This window comes from Amphiura filiformis, chromosome 13 (assembly GCF_039555335.1).
Source record: "Amphiura filiformis chromosome 13, Afil_fr2py, whole genome shotgun sequence".
NCBI lineage: Eukaryota > Metazoa > Echinodermata > Ophiuroidea > Amphilepidida > Amphiuridae > Amphiura > Amphiura filiformis.
The window spans coordinates 36,835,569-36,848,502 of NC_092640.1; the positions used below are offsets into that span (position 1 = coordinate 36,835,569).

General features: G+C 34.8%; 1 protein-coding gene across 1 annotated transcript in view; it reads right to left on the reverse strand.

Annotated features, from left to right (window-relative positions):
- Nucleotides 1–842: 842 nt before the first annotated feature.
- Nucleotides 843–12,934, reverse strand: part of LOC140168289 (neprilysin-like) — a 43,695-nt gene continuing 31,603 nt past the window's right edge. Inside the window, exons 9-22 of the mRNA XM_072191643.1 lie at nucleotides 12,046–12,132; nucleotides 10,039–10,175; nucleotides 9,523–9,745; nucleotides 9,107–9,205; nucleotides 8,571–8,648; nucleotides 7,854–7,957; nucleotides 7,313–7,371; nucleotides 7,052–7,103; nucleotides 6,205–6,272; nucleotides 5,516–5,646; nucleotides 3,190–3,255; nucleotides 2,526–2,615; nucleotides 1,914–1,990; nucleotides 843–1,133 (exon numbers count right to left, since the gene is read on the reverse strand). Coding sequence (XP_072047744.1) covers nucleotides 1,028–1,133; nucleotides 1,914–1,990; nucleotides 2,526–2,615; nucleotides 3,190–3,255; nucleotides 5,516–5,646; nucleotides 6,205–6,272; nucleotides 7,052–7,103; nucleotides 7,313–7,371; nucleotides 7,854–7,957; nucleotides 8,571–8,648; nucleotides 9,107–9,205; nucleotides 9,523–9,745; nucleotides 10,039–10,175; nucleotides 12,046–12,132 — 1,377 coding nt within the window. The 3' untranslated portion in view covers nucleotides 843–1,027. The remainder of the gene's footprint in view (nucleotides 1,134–1,913; nucleotides 1,991–2,525; nucleotides 2,616–3,189; nucleotides 3,256–5,515; nucleotides 5,647–6,204; nucleotides 6,273–7,051; nucleotides 7,104–7,312; nucleotides 7,372–7,853; nucleotides 7,958–8,570; nucleotides 8,649–9,106; nucleotides 9,206–9,522; nucleotides 9,746–10,038; nucleotides 10,176–12,045; nucleotides 12,133–12,934) is intronic.

The window sequence follows — 12,934 nt, forward strand, 5'->3', positions numbered from 1 at the left end:
TAATTCTTAATGGGTCTGTGAGAAAACCACTTTGTCATACACCCAGATCTTAACCCAGTTACACCAATTCCCTCTGTTCAGTCTAGCTTTCCAGGAAGTGACCATTTTGTCGAATGTTGACAGTTAATAAGAGCGAGCTGCCATTTGTGTAAAATATCATATATTGTTCAAGGGTTTTGTAACGTAATGCAACATCTGAGTAACATTAATTCATGTTTATAACACATTGAAAAAAGAAATTTCCCAATACCTTTTGTGGCCATTACATTGGGAACAAATAATATTAAGCAAAGCAATTAGTATAACCATTTGGAGAATTGTGTTAGTACAATTTTGTAAAACGATATTAAAATGATCGCGATTGAATGGAATATCAGGCAATATGAAAAATTACAAATCCAAACAGAATGCGTGGTATGAAATTTCATATTACAGGTTCCGCTCGCCAATATGTGAGCGGTGGCTAGCGTGTCCTTTTTGCACAGCAAATTACGCCACAACTTTTCAAATCACGCCATATTCGATTATTAATTCTTACACACGTTTCCTATCATAACGCAGCTTTCAAAATTCTCCAATCACTTATATCAGTTTATTGCTTTAACTCTCTTCACGCGGGTGTCGACTGCAGACGACAAGTTTCAATTTTTTTTTTCAAAAAATTCAAAAATTTCATAATTGTTTATTTTCATGACCATATTTGAAAGCAGCATGAAAAATGCATTAAAATGAGTACAAACAAGTCTAGTATTGGTTCAGTGGTTCTTAAGATAGGTGGTGATATTTAAAAAAAAATATCTCAAAACTAGAACTTTTTAATGTTGAAGCCTATGCCTAGCACGCAGAGCATTAAGTTAATTGTGCCCAAAGATGGCCACTCTCACTCTAAGTAGTGAAAAGTTTCTTTTTTACGTTTTCATTTCAGTTCTCATGGTTCTTGAGAATTGATGGCCCTGATCTGTGATTGAGACCACAAGTACTATTATATGAGGTAAGATTTCAAGACATCCATGTTGACAACTTGGTTCTACCATATCACACATTTGTCTTCGGCAGGTGGGTTCATGTAGGTGTCATCTGGGCAGTTGTAAGCTTTTGGCCAATCAAATGAGTTGTGAGAAGGCCCAATTACTCTGCGAAGAATGGGGAGAAAAGTACGAGTATGTTAAATTTCTAGATGTTTAAAACAAACCAAGTAGTTAGTTTTTATTTTGTTTCAGCTAGAATGTTAGTAGTTAACAGTTCCATCTTCGTCTATCTCGCTTCTATATTATTAACTTCCCTGGAGAGCTTTTAAGGACTTAACTAGAAACGGAACATGAAATAACTTATATTCGTGAAAATATTCCAGGAAAATCAGCTGTAAAAAGTAATAGTTTGTTGATCATTTTGATCATAATATATTGGAGAAATAGTACAAAACAAATTAAATTATACCGGGAACCAGTCACGTATAAAAGTGGTAAGCATGCGCGTGAACAAAAACGCGAATCCTGGGTGGAGAAAAGGGAGAAAATGTGTTTTCAAGTCCATATCCTCGCTAAATCGGAAACATGGCTCGCGGGGAAACGATGTGAAATCAAGTCCTCGCTAAGGGTGTCTTTGTATGTAGAAGCCAATATAACGAATTGTTCGAGTCATTGGTTTTAAAGAGTTTTGAGGAACTCAGATAATTCTGGCAACTTTTACGGTATATTTAAACTATTTGTTATGTGATAACTAGGACTACTGTTATAACTTGCCTGGGCCATTTTAATGATTTTTGTATAAATATATTGAAATTATGAAGAATTATTGATTTTCAAAATTTGTCCGTAGAAATCTTCTTTAAAACCACGTAAAAAATAGCAATTTCATATTCCCCTTAAGACCACCACCCATGTTTGAACATCATATAATAGTGTAAATCTTACCTATATCTCCCAGGACTATGTACACCAGTAAGGATGGCCGAATCTACACCCTCCGGCCTGTAGGCACTGCACCATACCTTAAAACAAGTATTTCAAAGTGAGAGATGTGTTAGTCAAATGTTTTACTCGTTATTCTGAATGTTTAGTTGAATTTTTTTGAGTCACAGATTTTACCATTTTTAAATAAAAGCACGATAAACATAAGAATTAGAGATTGTGAGAACACGTGCTTTAGGGCTATTTAATAATGCTGTTAAGTTATTTGACTATCTACACATTGCTCTACGCTCTTGTAGATTGCTATGAAACCTTGAAAATAGTTCAGAGATTGCGATGTTACACACGTGGTGCGTGGACCTTACGTTTATACGACGTTCAAAATGGCGTTTAATTTTGCTAGTCTCGGTTCCAAGCTTGATTGTGCTCATTCGTCACGAAGGCGGCTGGAACAAAGACTAACATCTGATCTGGTCACTAGGGGGGCGATGCGATTGACAATTTAATGGCCACTGATTCCTCTGCCTACTATATATACTCATATACTCCCAACCACTCCACCTCCACATCCCAACCCTTCCTTGAGACATGTTTTGAAATTGAAAATTAAATTACCTGTGCAAAATTAAGATAAAAAAGTTGTTCAGGAGTGTATTCATCAAATCCAGGTAGCATTATATTGGCGTATTCGTTTTCCATGTATGCCTGCAATAGAGAAGAGTGAGGGGAGGGACAAATTACAATTACTAGCTGCTCATTAAACAACAGGTACATCAACACTATCTCTGTCGTATAAAAGAATACATATGCATCAGTGTGAACTCTAAATGTTGTAGCAGATTATGCTGAAAATATATATTAAAATACATTTACAAATCTCAGCACCGCATTAAGTGTCATTTGGAATGTGGATTGGATATTCTTGCTACTGACGCAAGATCACAATTAATACAAATCCTCGAAGGTATAAACTACAAAATTCCGACGATAAAAAATAGTCGACAATGGTCAACAAAATCACAAGACTACTTCAGATGCGCCGGTATGTCACATTGAAAATGCTAGGTTAGCATGATTAGTTTATTTGTTACGCTGATAGTGAGTTTTAACTTTTGTAAAATAAATAGTGATTACTGGAGGGTATCATTCGAAATCACTGCAGTTTGTATAGTCATTCACCCGTGAATAATCGTATACCTCACTAGGAACCATTTAAGGGCACCAGTATCTGACAAAAGGTGCCATGATGGACACATGAATGATTATTAAAGATTCGAACCTTGAATGATTCCTTCAGCCCTCCGTTGTCTGCGATATTTTCGCCTTGTGTCTGAATTCCATTAAGCTAAAAAAGAATAAAAATGTGTCAATAATCATCTCATAAAAATATTATGTGGTATAAGCACATCGTGTATTATGAATCAGCATCCAATTCAAATTGAGAGACCATGCATAACTACGGTAATCAAGCCATTAGTCGAGGAAAACTGCCGTATAAGTGTGAAGTTGCGTACTAAGTAACAACCAGGGATGTGTAGATTCAGCTGGGAGAAACAAATGATCTCAAATGGTTCCAAATTATCCGTCTTGACAAAATAAAACACTGCAAAGAACTCTCAACTTTTATCTATTTAATTAATTAGGTCTTCTAGAGATATATGACCATTTACTTTTTTACTCTTTAGGTGGTGGGAAAATATCTGATATTGTATACTTTGATTAGAACTTCCTCTTATCTTCTTTGACCTAAAATAAATAAGGGTGTCATTTTGGCTCTCGGCTGATTCTGAATCTACACACCCCTGGTTGTAACTTAATAGGAAAAATACGCATTAGCACGCAACTTCACGCTAATACTGGATTTCAATGGTCTCTGTCTTTGATTATATAATATGCGAGTAGTTGTAATTGGCCCATTTCAGCCGCTGATGTCGTTTCAATTCGGCTAACGCCAATAAGGCCCAGGTGGTATGCGCCGCACATTCTCTAAATTCAGTAAATTTCCATCGTCAACCGTGTAATTGAATGGGATTATTTTGAAATTTTAAAACGCTTGAAATATCACAAACAAATATAGGCCTATGTTAATAAATAATATAAATACAAGCTAAAACCGTTGGGGTCCGATAATGAACCCCACAAAACTAACCGAGTATATGGAAAATGTCATACGGCCGGGCGGTTTCACAAGTTACAGGCCCATTCTCCGATAAAGCGTCCAAGTTTGGTCTCACAAATGGCAAAATTCCAACCACGAAGAATTCATGAAAATCATTCAGAATCGTAAACTTTAATAGTTTCAGAGTACAAAACAATGCATGGGTGATTTTTCAACAATACTTAATTTTTGAGCAATATTACTTGTACGCATTGGTGGTAACGTATCAGTGGTAACGTATCTGTGAAGCCTTTTCACACTTTTGTCTTAATCGTGCAAGTGTAAAAACTTACCGACTTAATACTCATACTTGATCAGTCATCACCCAAAGTACTAAAGTCTGGTATGGTATTTGGTTTCATTTATCACAGCGTTTTTCCGAGGGAGTAGAATTTAGGTAACGTATCTGTGACGACATGAACGTAACGTCAGGATTTTTTGCCGTTAATAGACCTGATTTTTTTTTACTTTGAAACCATTGTGTTATGTACCACATATATAATATAACTATGGAGCCTGCTTGATCCATCACATATGAGAACATTTATAGCTAGTTATTTTGACAGATTGCTATCCATTAGAAATATGGTAACGTATCTGTGAACAATATTGGCGACATAGTCTCAAAGACCTGTTGGAAAAATTTAATAACCTGCGTTGTGATGTTTTATACTTTATAATTAGGGCACGATACCAGCTAATGAAAAGTACCTATAATCCATTATAATGCGCGCATGTATAGCGAACAGGGACACATTATACGGAACGCACCTTGGCTGGCGACATGGAGGAAAACAATGGATATGCATAATCAGCTTTATTGTTTTATACTTGCTAGGCATGTTAGAACCTCTAGCCTCACACATTTTAGAAAGCAACTCCTAAGTATTAGTTATATTAAAAAAAGTCATTTCTTTCAGACGAAACAAGTCTGAATACGACTTGAAACTATGGGCGACACAAATTTGGCTTTTTGGACGCTTTATCGGAGAATGTGCCTACAGGCTGTATCATGCCACTCGCCGCCTGAATCAGGCCGTAATAAGCGACACGGAAAACTGAAATCGATTGAAGTTAGCCGAGCCGAAACGCCATTACAGGCTGGAATGTGCTATATATAAAAAACTCTATCTGTCTATAGAATCAAAGTATAAACTACCTCCAATGTAACAATGTAAAATTGGTTTTCACTGGTAAAAAAATTATTAACGTCGCCCTCTGTTGATGGAATAAAACAATAAAAAAGCTTACAAACAAATTCGCCTAAAGCACTTCACATGTCAGATTGGAAAGGTTTATAGTAGACTTTCATTATTTTCTCTACCGAATTAATAACGTTTAATGTATAGAAAAAGAAAGTCGCTAAGTTACTGACAATATTGAAGGTACATTTGTTGTTAATTTTCGACCATACAGTCTCTATAACAATAATATATGATCGTCTTACTGTTTTATTATTTTCAGGCATTATATATTGTCCGTATTGGTCTATGACACACTGTGCACGTTCCTTGAAGTTCGTAATTGACTCATCGCTCCACCATTGTTTAAGATTACCATCCTTATCGTACTGCCGACCTGTTGAAATAGAATAATAGCATGTAGATAAGAACTAACAGTGCGCCCGTCGATACACAACGAAATTGTCATTTGGGATGTTGTGTTCGTTTCGGCCTGTGGACTACTTCTCTTCATGACGTGCTATAGTAAAATATCGTTTTTACATTTTTGTAAGAGATAATCTCACCAAGATTAAAGAGTTCTAATTTTCTAATCCTCGAGCTATTAATAGCTCGATGGTGTAATGTTGGAAAAGATAATTGAGACAACAATTTTTTTTCTGGTCAAGCTTGCGATTTACAAACGTATGTATCAAACGCCCGTCACATGAGAGTGATTCTGAATAGATGCACGGGTGTACGATACGTACGATTGGAAATCGCGAGCTCTCTATTGCCTCTCATCATCCACCAGTACGGGGAAGACGTCTTACATTTTGACTACATCTAGCATCAAGGCCGTGACTGTGTAATATCGTACGTGGTCAATCATTCCTGTACTTTGTAAAAATAGTTTGAATATTGTACTGACCACCAGATATATTTATCATAATGAATATGTTATCATGAATTTTACCTCGGTCGTCAAAACCGTGTGTTATCTCGTGCCCAATGACCATACCGATACCACCGTAATTCAGATACCTAATTTAAAAGGAGAAACAACACTGGCTTTAGTATAACTCATTACTATAATTTAATGGTGACAAAGAGAGTTATTCTAAAGCAAAATTGGGAAATAAATTTTAAAACATTACAAATACAATATTAAAATCGATTATATTTTACAAGTTCAGTCTAGTCGGACTTGATTTAATGGTCAAATTATCCACGAATGTTCGAATATTTCAAATTGATTGCAAACATTAAATTCTTAATATTGAGTTTGCGATTTCCAAGCGTACATATCATACGCCCGTGTATCTATTCAAAATCACCCTCATGTAACGGGATTCTTAATAGATGCACGGGCGTATGGTAAGTACGTTTGGAACTCGCACGCTCTGAATTATTTCTCTCCCATTTCTCCAACACGTTGCAGATTTCTATTGTGTTTTTCTTCAACACATTGAGGAAGTGATTGGTCGACTCGCCTTATCGAATTTGGTCCTATGTAAGTATCCGTGCCAAGTTAGGTACCGATGACTCTTAACATCACTCCCCACTCCCTGAAGATGTAATAAATTCTAACAAGTATAATAATTGACAGTGTTATTGTTTTTCATTTAAATAAAAAAGCGAATGAACTGTACAAATGTTCAGGGTACGATAAAAAGTGTCATCGGTACCTCTTTGGGGGACCGATAGCGCCGTAGGACCAAAAAAGATAACATAACCGCAAGTGAACTCTGTCAATTTGTTCTCTGATTTAAGGTCACATGTGTGTTTGAGTTAATATCACATCTCTCACGTTTTCAACTTACCATGGAGAATCTTTGTGGTAGAAAGGTGGTTGTAGAATTCCAGCTGGGAACACTGAAGGGAAAAAATAACCACCGGAAAATGCAGTTTTACCAGAATGGTAATAGCTAAGCTAATTACAGTATTCTATAAAAGATAGTCGCAATTGATGTTATTGCTGTTAGCTGTGCTCTTGTTGTGTTAAAACTAAAAGTTAAAATGAGCCATGTAACGATTTATATATTCCACATTACATCCTATGTAGGTAAGAGAAAGAATCTTACCGATTTTATTACTGGAAGAGCTGTAATATGCGTTCACAACTGCAGGTCCTGTAAACCATCTAAATATTTCAAAAATTACAAAGAAAATTGAAAAATTGTAGGTGTGCATCAGAAAAGCTTTCAGGTTCTTCCACAGCAAACATAACACATAAAGACATAGCCTAAATATTGGGCTATCTAAAGGATATGAAATGTTTTAATATCATTGAAAAAGAAACTGCAAAATATTCTAACATAAATTTATTTAAGTATTGAGTAAATATTTGGCAAACCATTTATACAAGAAGATTTTACAACAACGTCTTAAAATGTTTACATGATCTTTTATAGGAGCCGTCCCGAAATTAAAACCCAAAATATAACCCGTTTTAAACGTTACGTTAAAAAAAAGTTTTGTGTTTGCTGGGTTTGCATACGACGCGTTCATAAGTGTAAAACAATAATTAATGAAGATTACTGTTTCACTGTTTAAAATATTTACACTGTTTAAATTATGCAAAGAGAATTGTTTCCTTATCCGGCATTGATTGTTATAACTTACTCGTCTTTATCTACGTCTTTCCTCAGGCGTGCCAAATTATCATTCGCACCCCATCCAATGTAATCCAATATGTTTTCAAAATACGTGTCTTCAGCTATATTCATCTGTTTGAAAGTAATACAGAACATGATAAAAATGCTACCTTTATACCATGTGATAAAACTATATTATGTGTTTCGGTGTTTGTGCCAAGGACTACGACCAGCACTCGCGAAAGGTATATGGAATGGAATTGTTCAGTAGCCTATAAAAAGTTTACTGAGATGTCATTGCATGGTAATCCAAATTGCATTCTTCGGGTATTACATTTGCCCATAATTTAAAAAGATCCAAATATATCAATTAATTCATATTCCTGTTGTGGTTGGCGTTTTAATTTCAAAACAATTTCACTCCCGCAAAACAAAGATGCGACAGCACTAGTCCAGCATCACTAGAAAAGCATCAGATCGATCACAGTTTATCATCGTTTGATTTAGTTGAAAATGCTACCTGTTACCTAACAGCATACTAACTGCCCCAAGCAAATGTAATTTTCTAAAAAATTGGACTGGACAAGGTCATCTGAGGAAGTCCATCCGGGTCATAAAGCCCTTGGCTCTATAACAAACTGGTCAATGGCAAACAGGCAAACTGTTTATTCCAAGAGCGGAGATAAAGAAGAATTGCTGAAAAATTTAAGCAGACCTGTGGCCTACTTAATATGTATAACATTACCTTCACATAAAAGTCATTAAGTGTCGAGTCTTCCATAATCCAGTCTGGGTAACCTATTTGATCACGAATAGCGTCACACTGCAAAATGTAATGATAATAATATCAATATAATTACAATGAATGTGTGTTATGGAAATTGTGTTAAGTAGTAAAGGGTGGGGAAGATTAAAACCATGGCCGGTACATCAACGTTTTTTAAGGACGTGCACTTTTGTATAATTGTGTTAGTATTATGAAGCCCAGGTTTACTACATCTTGTCATCAGTTCATTCAGTATACTGCAACTGCCCCCGACTTCGAACGGGTGGCGGTGGATTAAATGCTTTGGTCCCGGAAACCCTCCCTATCCAGCTGCAGATCGATACTGTCATGACATCAAACGGATTTTGCTTCTTCTCCATCTAAAAAGAATTGCTTCAACAATACTTATAGTAATATATTTTTAAGAGTATTTACTAAATTATAAGATTCAAGTATTCAACATTTTTAGGACACATAATTTGTTGAATTTTAAAACGCGTTAAAAGATACTATACCTTTTCTCTGGCTACGATCTTAGTGTCTTCGTCCATCCACTCATTGTATTCAAGCATATCTTTGAACGCAGTCTTCAAGTTTGCAATCATTATCGCCATCTAAAAAAATATGTAAAATGAATACCAACTTATTTTAGCTCATAACAAACTGTGCGTATTTGGATCAATTAATTTAAGGTAAAGTTTGAATAGAGGTATAGTATTATTTAGTTTATGTGCTGCTGTGACGATGGAGCAAGTTTCGGTTGAAGCAATTAGTATTACTTTCAGCAATTTTATTAATTTACTGCTACATCAATTCAGTTCATCGATAATCAGATACCTTGCTATAAAGAGTCATGCAAGGAAACTAGGACGACTTTATAACATTAGTAAGGTACATTGATGGTTATATACAAGTCAATACTTATGCTTACATTCTCTTTACTGTCTCCTGCAAAATTCTCCTCCACATACATACGACCAGATGCCATTTCCAAGGCACCATTGACATAGTCGACGCAATCACGCCATCTTGCAGACACTGAGCTGGTACCGTACAGTACATTATAGTAGACCTGCTGAGCATCTCTATACCTCTGGCTTAGACTTGATATTCTGTTCATGGTGATTCGCCATATCAAATAGTTTGCTACAACTCTGGCAATAGTTAGGATGAAGTTAAAAAAAAAAAGTAAAAAGTATTAGGAACGAAGACAACAAATGACACATGCTGATAAAATCAGACACAAGTGTGCACATTTTATTCAAGCTCAGAAACGTGCTGTCTGTAAAAAAGGAAAATAAGTACGTTGACGAACTTAATGTCCGAAATGCAGTCAGATTTATAATTTACACCAATAAGAATACCGAAAAAGTTAATCATGATTCGTCCGTGGCGAAACATTTGTAACATGATTGAAAATGCAGACAGTACAGTATAATGCATTTACCTTTGAGGCGTCTCATCTTTTGTTATTCTTGAAGCATTCTTCATATAATCTGGAGATTGATTAATTACTTCTTCTGTGTCAGGTAATGGCGTAAGTTCATCTGGCATAATGGTGTTAAAATATTGCATCCAATTAATCTAGATTATATAAAAACAATAATCATATTATTTTCTCAGATGTATTGGGAAATATGATTTCATAAACTTATGCTTTTATAATAAGAATTCTTTCAAATCAATGAGAATTGGACAAAACTAGGTGAATTCATATGAAAGTTATGAGAAATACTGATTAATGTGTCCAACACATGTCATATCGTAAAGACATGTGACAGGTGGGTGACACGTTAATTTATATTTCTCATTCAATGAGAATATTCGATTCTTATAGTTTTGTCCAATTCTCATCGCTTTGAAAAAATTCTCATTTTAAATTTTCACTAGTGCGAAGGTTACCCTAAAGCTCCCGGATTGCTCAAATCGATCACCCGTGATCGATGGAGCAGTTATGAGACTTTCTGACCCTGTTTTAAACTCAGTCTGCTAGCAGTCTAAGTCTGCTATAAACCATAAAATGTAACTGAGTCAATTTGGGTGTATGGAGAGGTCTACTAACCTGGTCACTGGGGAATACAAACTCCATATCTTTATATAGGATAGCCAGGGACATAGTGACTTGACTTTACTGGTTTTAAGGTCATCAGATTGGTTTAGAATGAAATTTAGATTAAAATATAAATACCAGTGTACTCTTTAGACAACAAATAAGTATTCATCAGAAGGACTTTGCCTCTGTAGGGCCAGGGAGATGAGTCGAAGTTGATATCCTGTGATAGAAATATTGGATTTTCATACAAAATGGGCAACATTGTGTTATTTTTAACTTTTCCAGTATAGATGTATGTTTTTTTGTGATAGTAAGCATTCATAAGAATTAAATTATCAATAACAATCACTATTATGCCTTTTTTACCAACTTTTTCTGGGTCTAGAAGGGCATTTATTGAATGTAAACAGCCGTGACCTTGGTTGACCTCAGACCGGAAGTAGTTGGTAAAGGAGGTTCTCTAGTGCATAAATAGCTGTATTTCTTTAAATATTGGTCTAAATATGGGTTTGATGCATCATAATACATTGAGTGTTACATTATTTAAACAAATAAGGTCATTTGTGGTCAATAAATGCCCAAAACTAATAAAATTGGCATATTTGTACCTATTTTTGCTCATTATTGGACTAATTAATTAATTTTACCTAATTAAATGTCACAATCTTATATTTGTTTGCATGATATAATCAGTACATAACAAAAGAGCATAGATATGTGAAAAGGAACACCACCTTTGATAGTTTTGGCATTGTTTTGGCATATTTTGAGATTTTTATATGCACCCCCCTAAAATTGTTTTTTTTTAATTTGAAAATTAATTAAATTCTGCCTAACGAAATGTTTTGAAATTATTTTCACGGCATCAAATTACTAATAAGTAATCTAGGATAATAAATTCTAATAAAATAACCTAAATTATATCTTATATTTAGCTTTTTAATACCTTAATTGTTATACATTCTTATTTTCTTTTATATTTTAATGTTAACTCATTAAATATTCATGAGCCTAATTTGCATATCAAGAACAAAATACCAATTTTCTTTTTTTTATTTTACTTTATGTTCTATATAGTTTCCATTGATATAGTACTTGGTATCCTTATACAAAAACATAATCCTCTAATAAATGAATGGAATCAGCAGGTATAAAATCAGTAAAATACCCCCCCCCCCAAATGTCCGGGAGCTTTAGGGTTAACTCGTAATAACGAATCTAAACACATCACAACCAAAAACAAGTGCCTCAAATTGAAAACGGTACATTCACATTACAAACTATATTTGACCTTCAAATAACAGGATCTCAAATACTTATTTTTAAATACTTAAATGTATTTACGCTAAATGAATTGGTTTACTGTGATGCACTACAAACCCTTATAATATAATTTCTCACCTCAGGGATAGCTTTATCGAGACCACTAATAGTAGTTGGGTTATACAAGGCTTCATTGTCACGTCTTTCTTCATCTGGTATTGTTATCTATTCAAAATTTGAATTTGAAATAAATGTGAAACCTGAAAATATGTTATAAACATAGATAGTGACTTTCCGAAACGAAAAACACAACCTTATATGTACTCATCTTCAAATGTAAAGAGAAATTTACTTTTTTGATGTGTGTAGAGCGCATTTATTGAGTACATGTACATTATCTTGGCTGATTTCTTGACCACAAAGAAAGATAATGATATTAAACCAGTGCGGCCTTTGTCTTTGTATGGTTTGGGGCGCCCTCTACGGATCGGATCCAAATATTGTCTTGTAATTCTCGCTATTCGCAATAAGGGCGCCGCCAGCGGTTTGCGATGTAATCGTGATGTATCATGGGAAAATCGTGATGTATCATGGGAAAAGGTCGACATCAAGTCCGCGCAATACGAATATTACCATGCTATTACATAGGAACACGTGACAATATTTTTAGTTTGTCAATATAACGGTATTACACGCAAATCGATAGAGAAAAAATTAATTCTTCACATTTCAATAACACATTATTAAGTATTATTGAGTATCGATTCGCATGTAACACCTTTATTTTGACAAACTAAAAAAATATTGTCACGTGTTCCTATGTAATAGCATGGTAATATTCGCATTGCGCGGACTTGGATGTCGACCTTTTCCCATGATACATCACGATTATCGCAAACCGCTGGCGGCGCCCTTATTGCGAATAGCGAGAATTGCATTTTCCTTCAATTTTGGATTTTGCTAAATATACTTTGCATTTGTTTTGTTTAAAAATATGTGCTTAGATACTTTTGATCTTATTACTGTA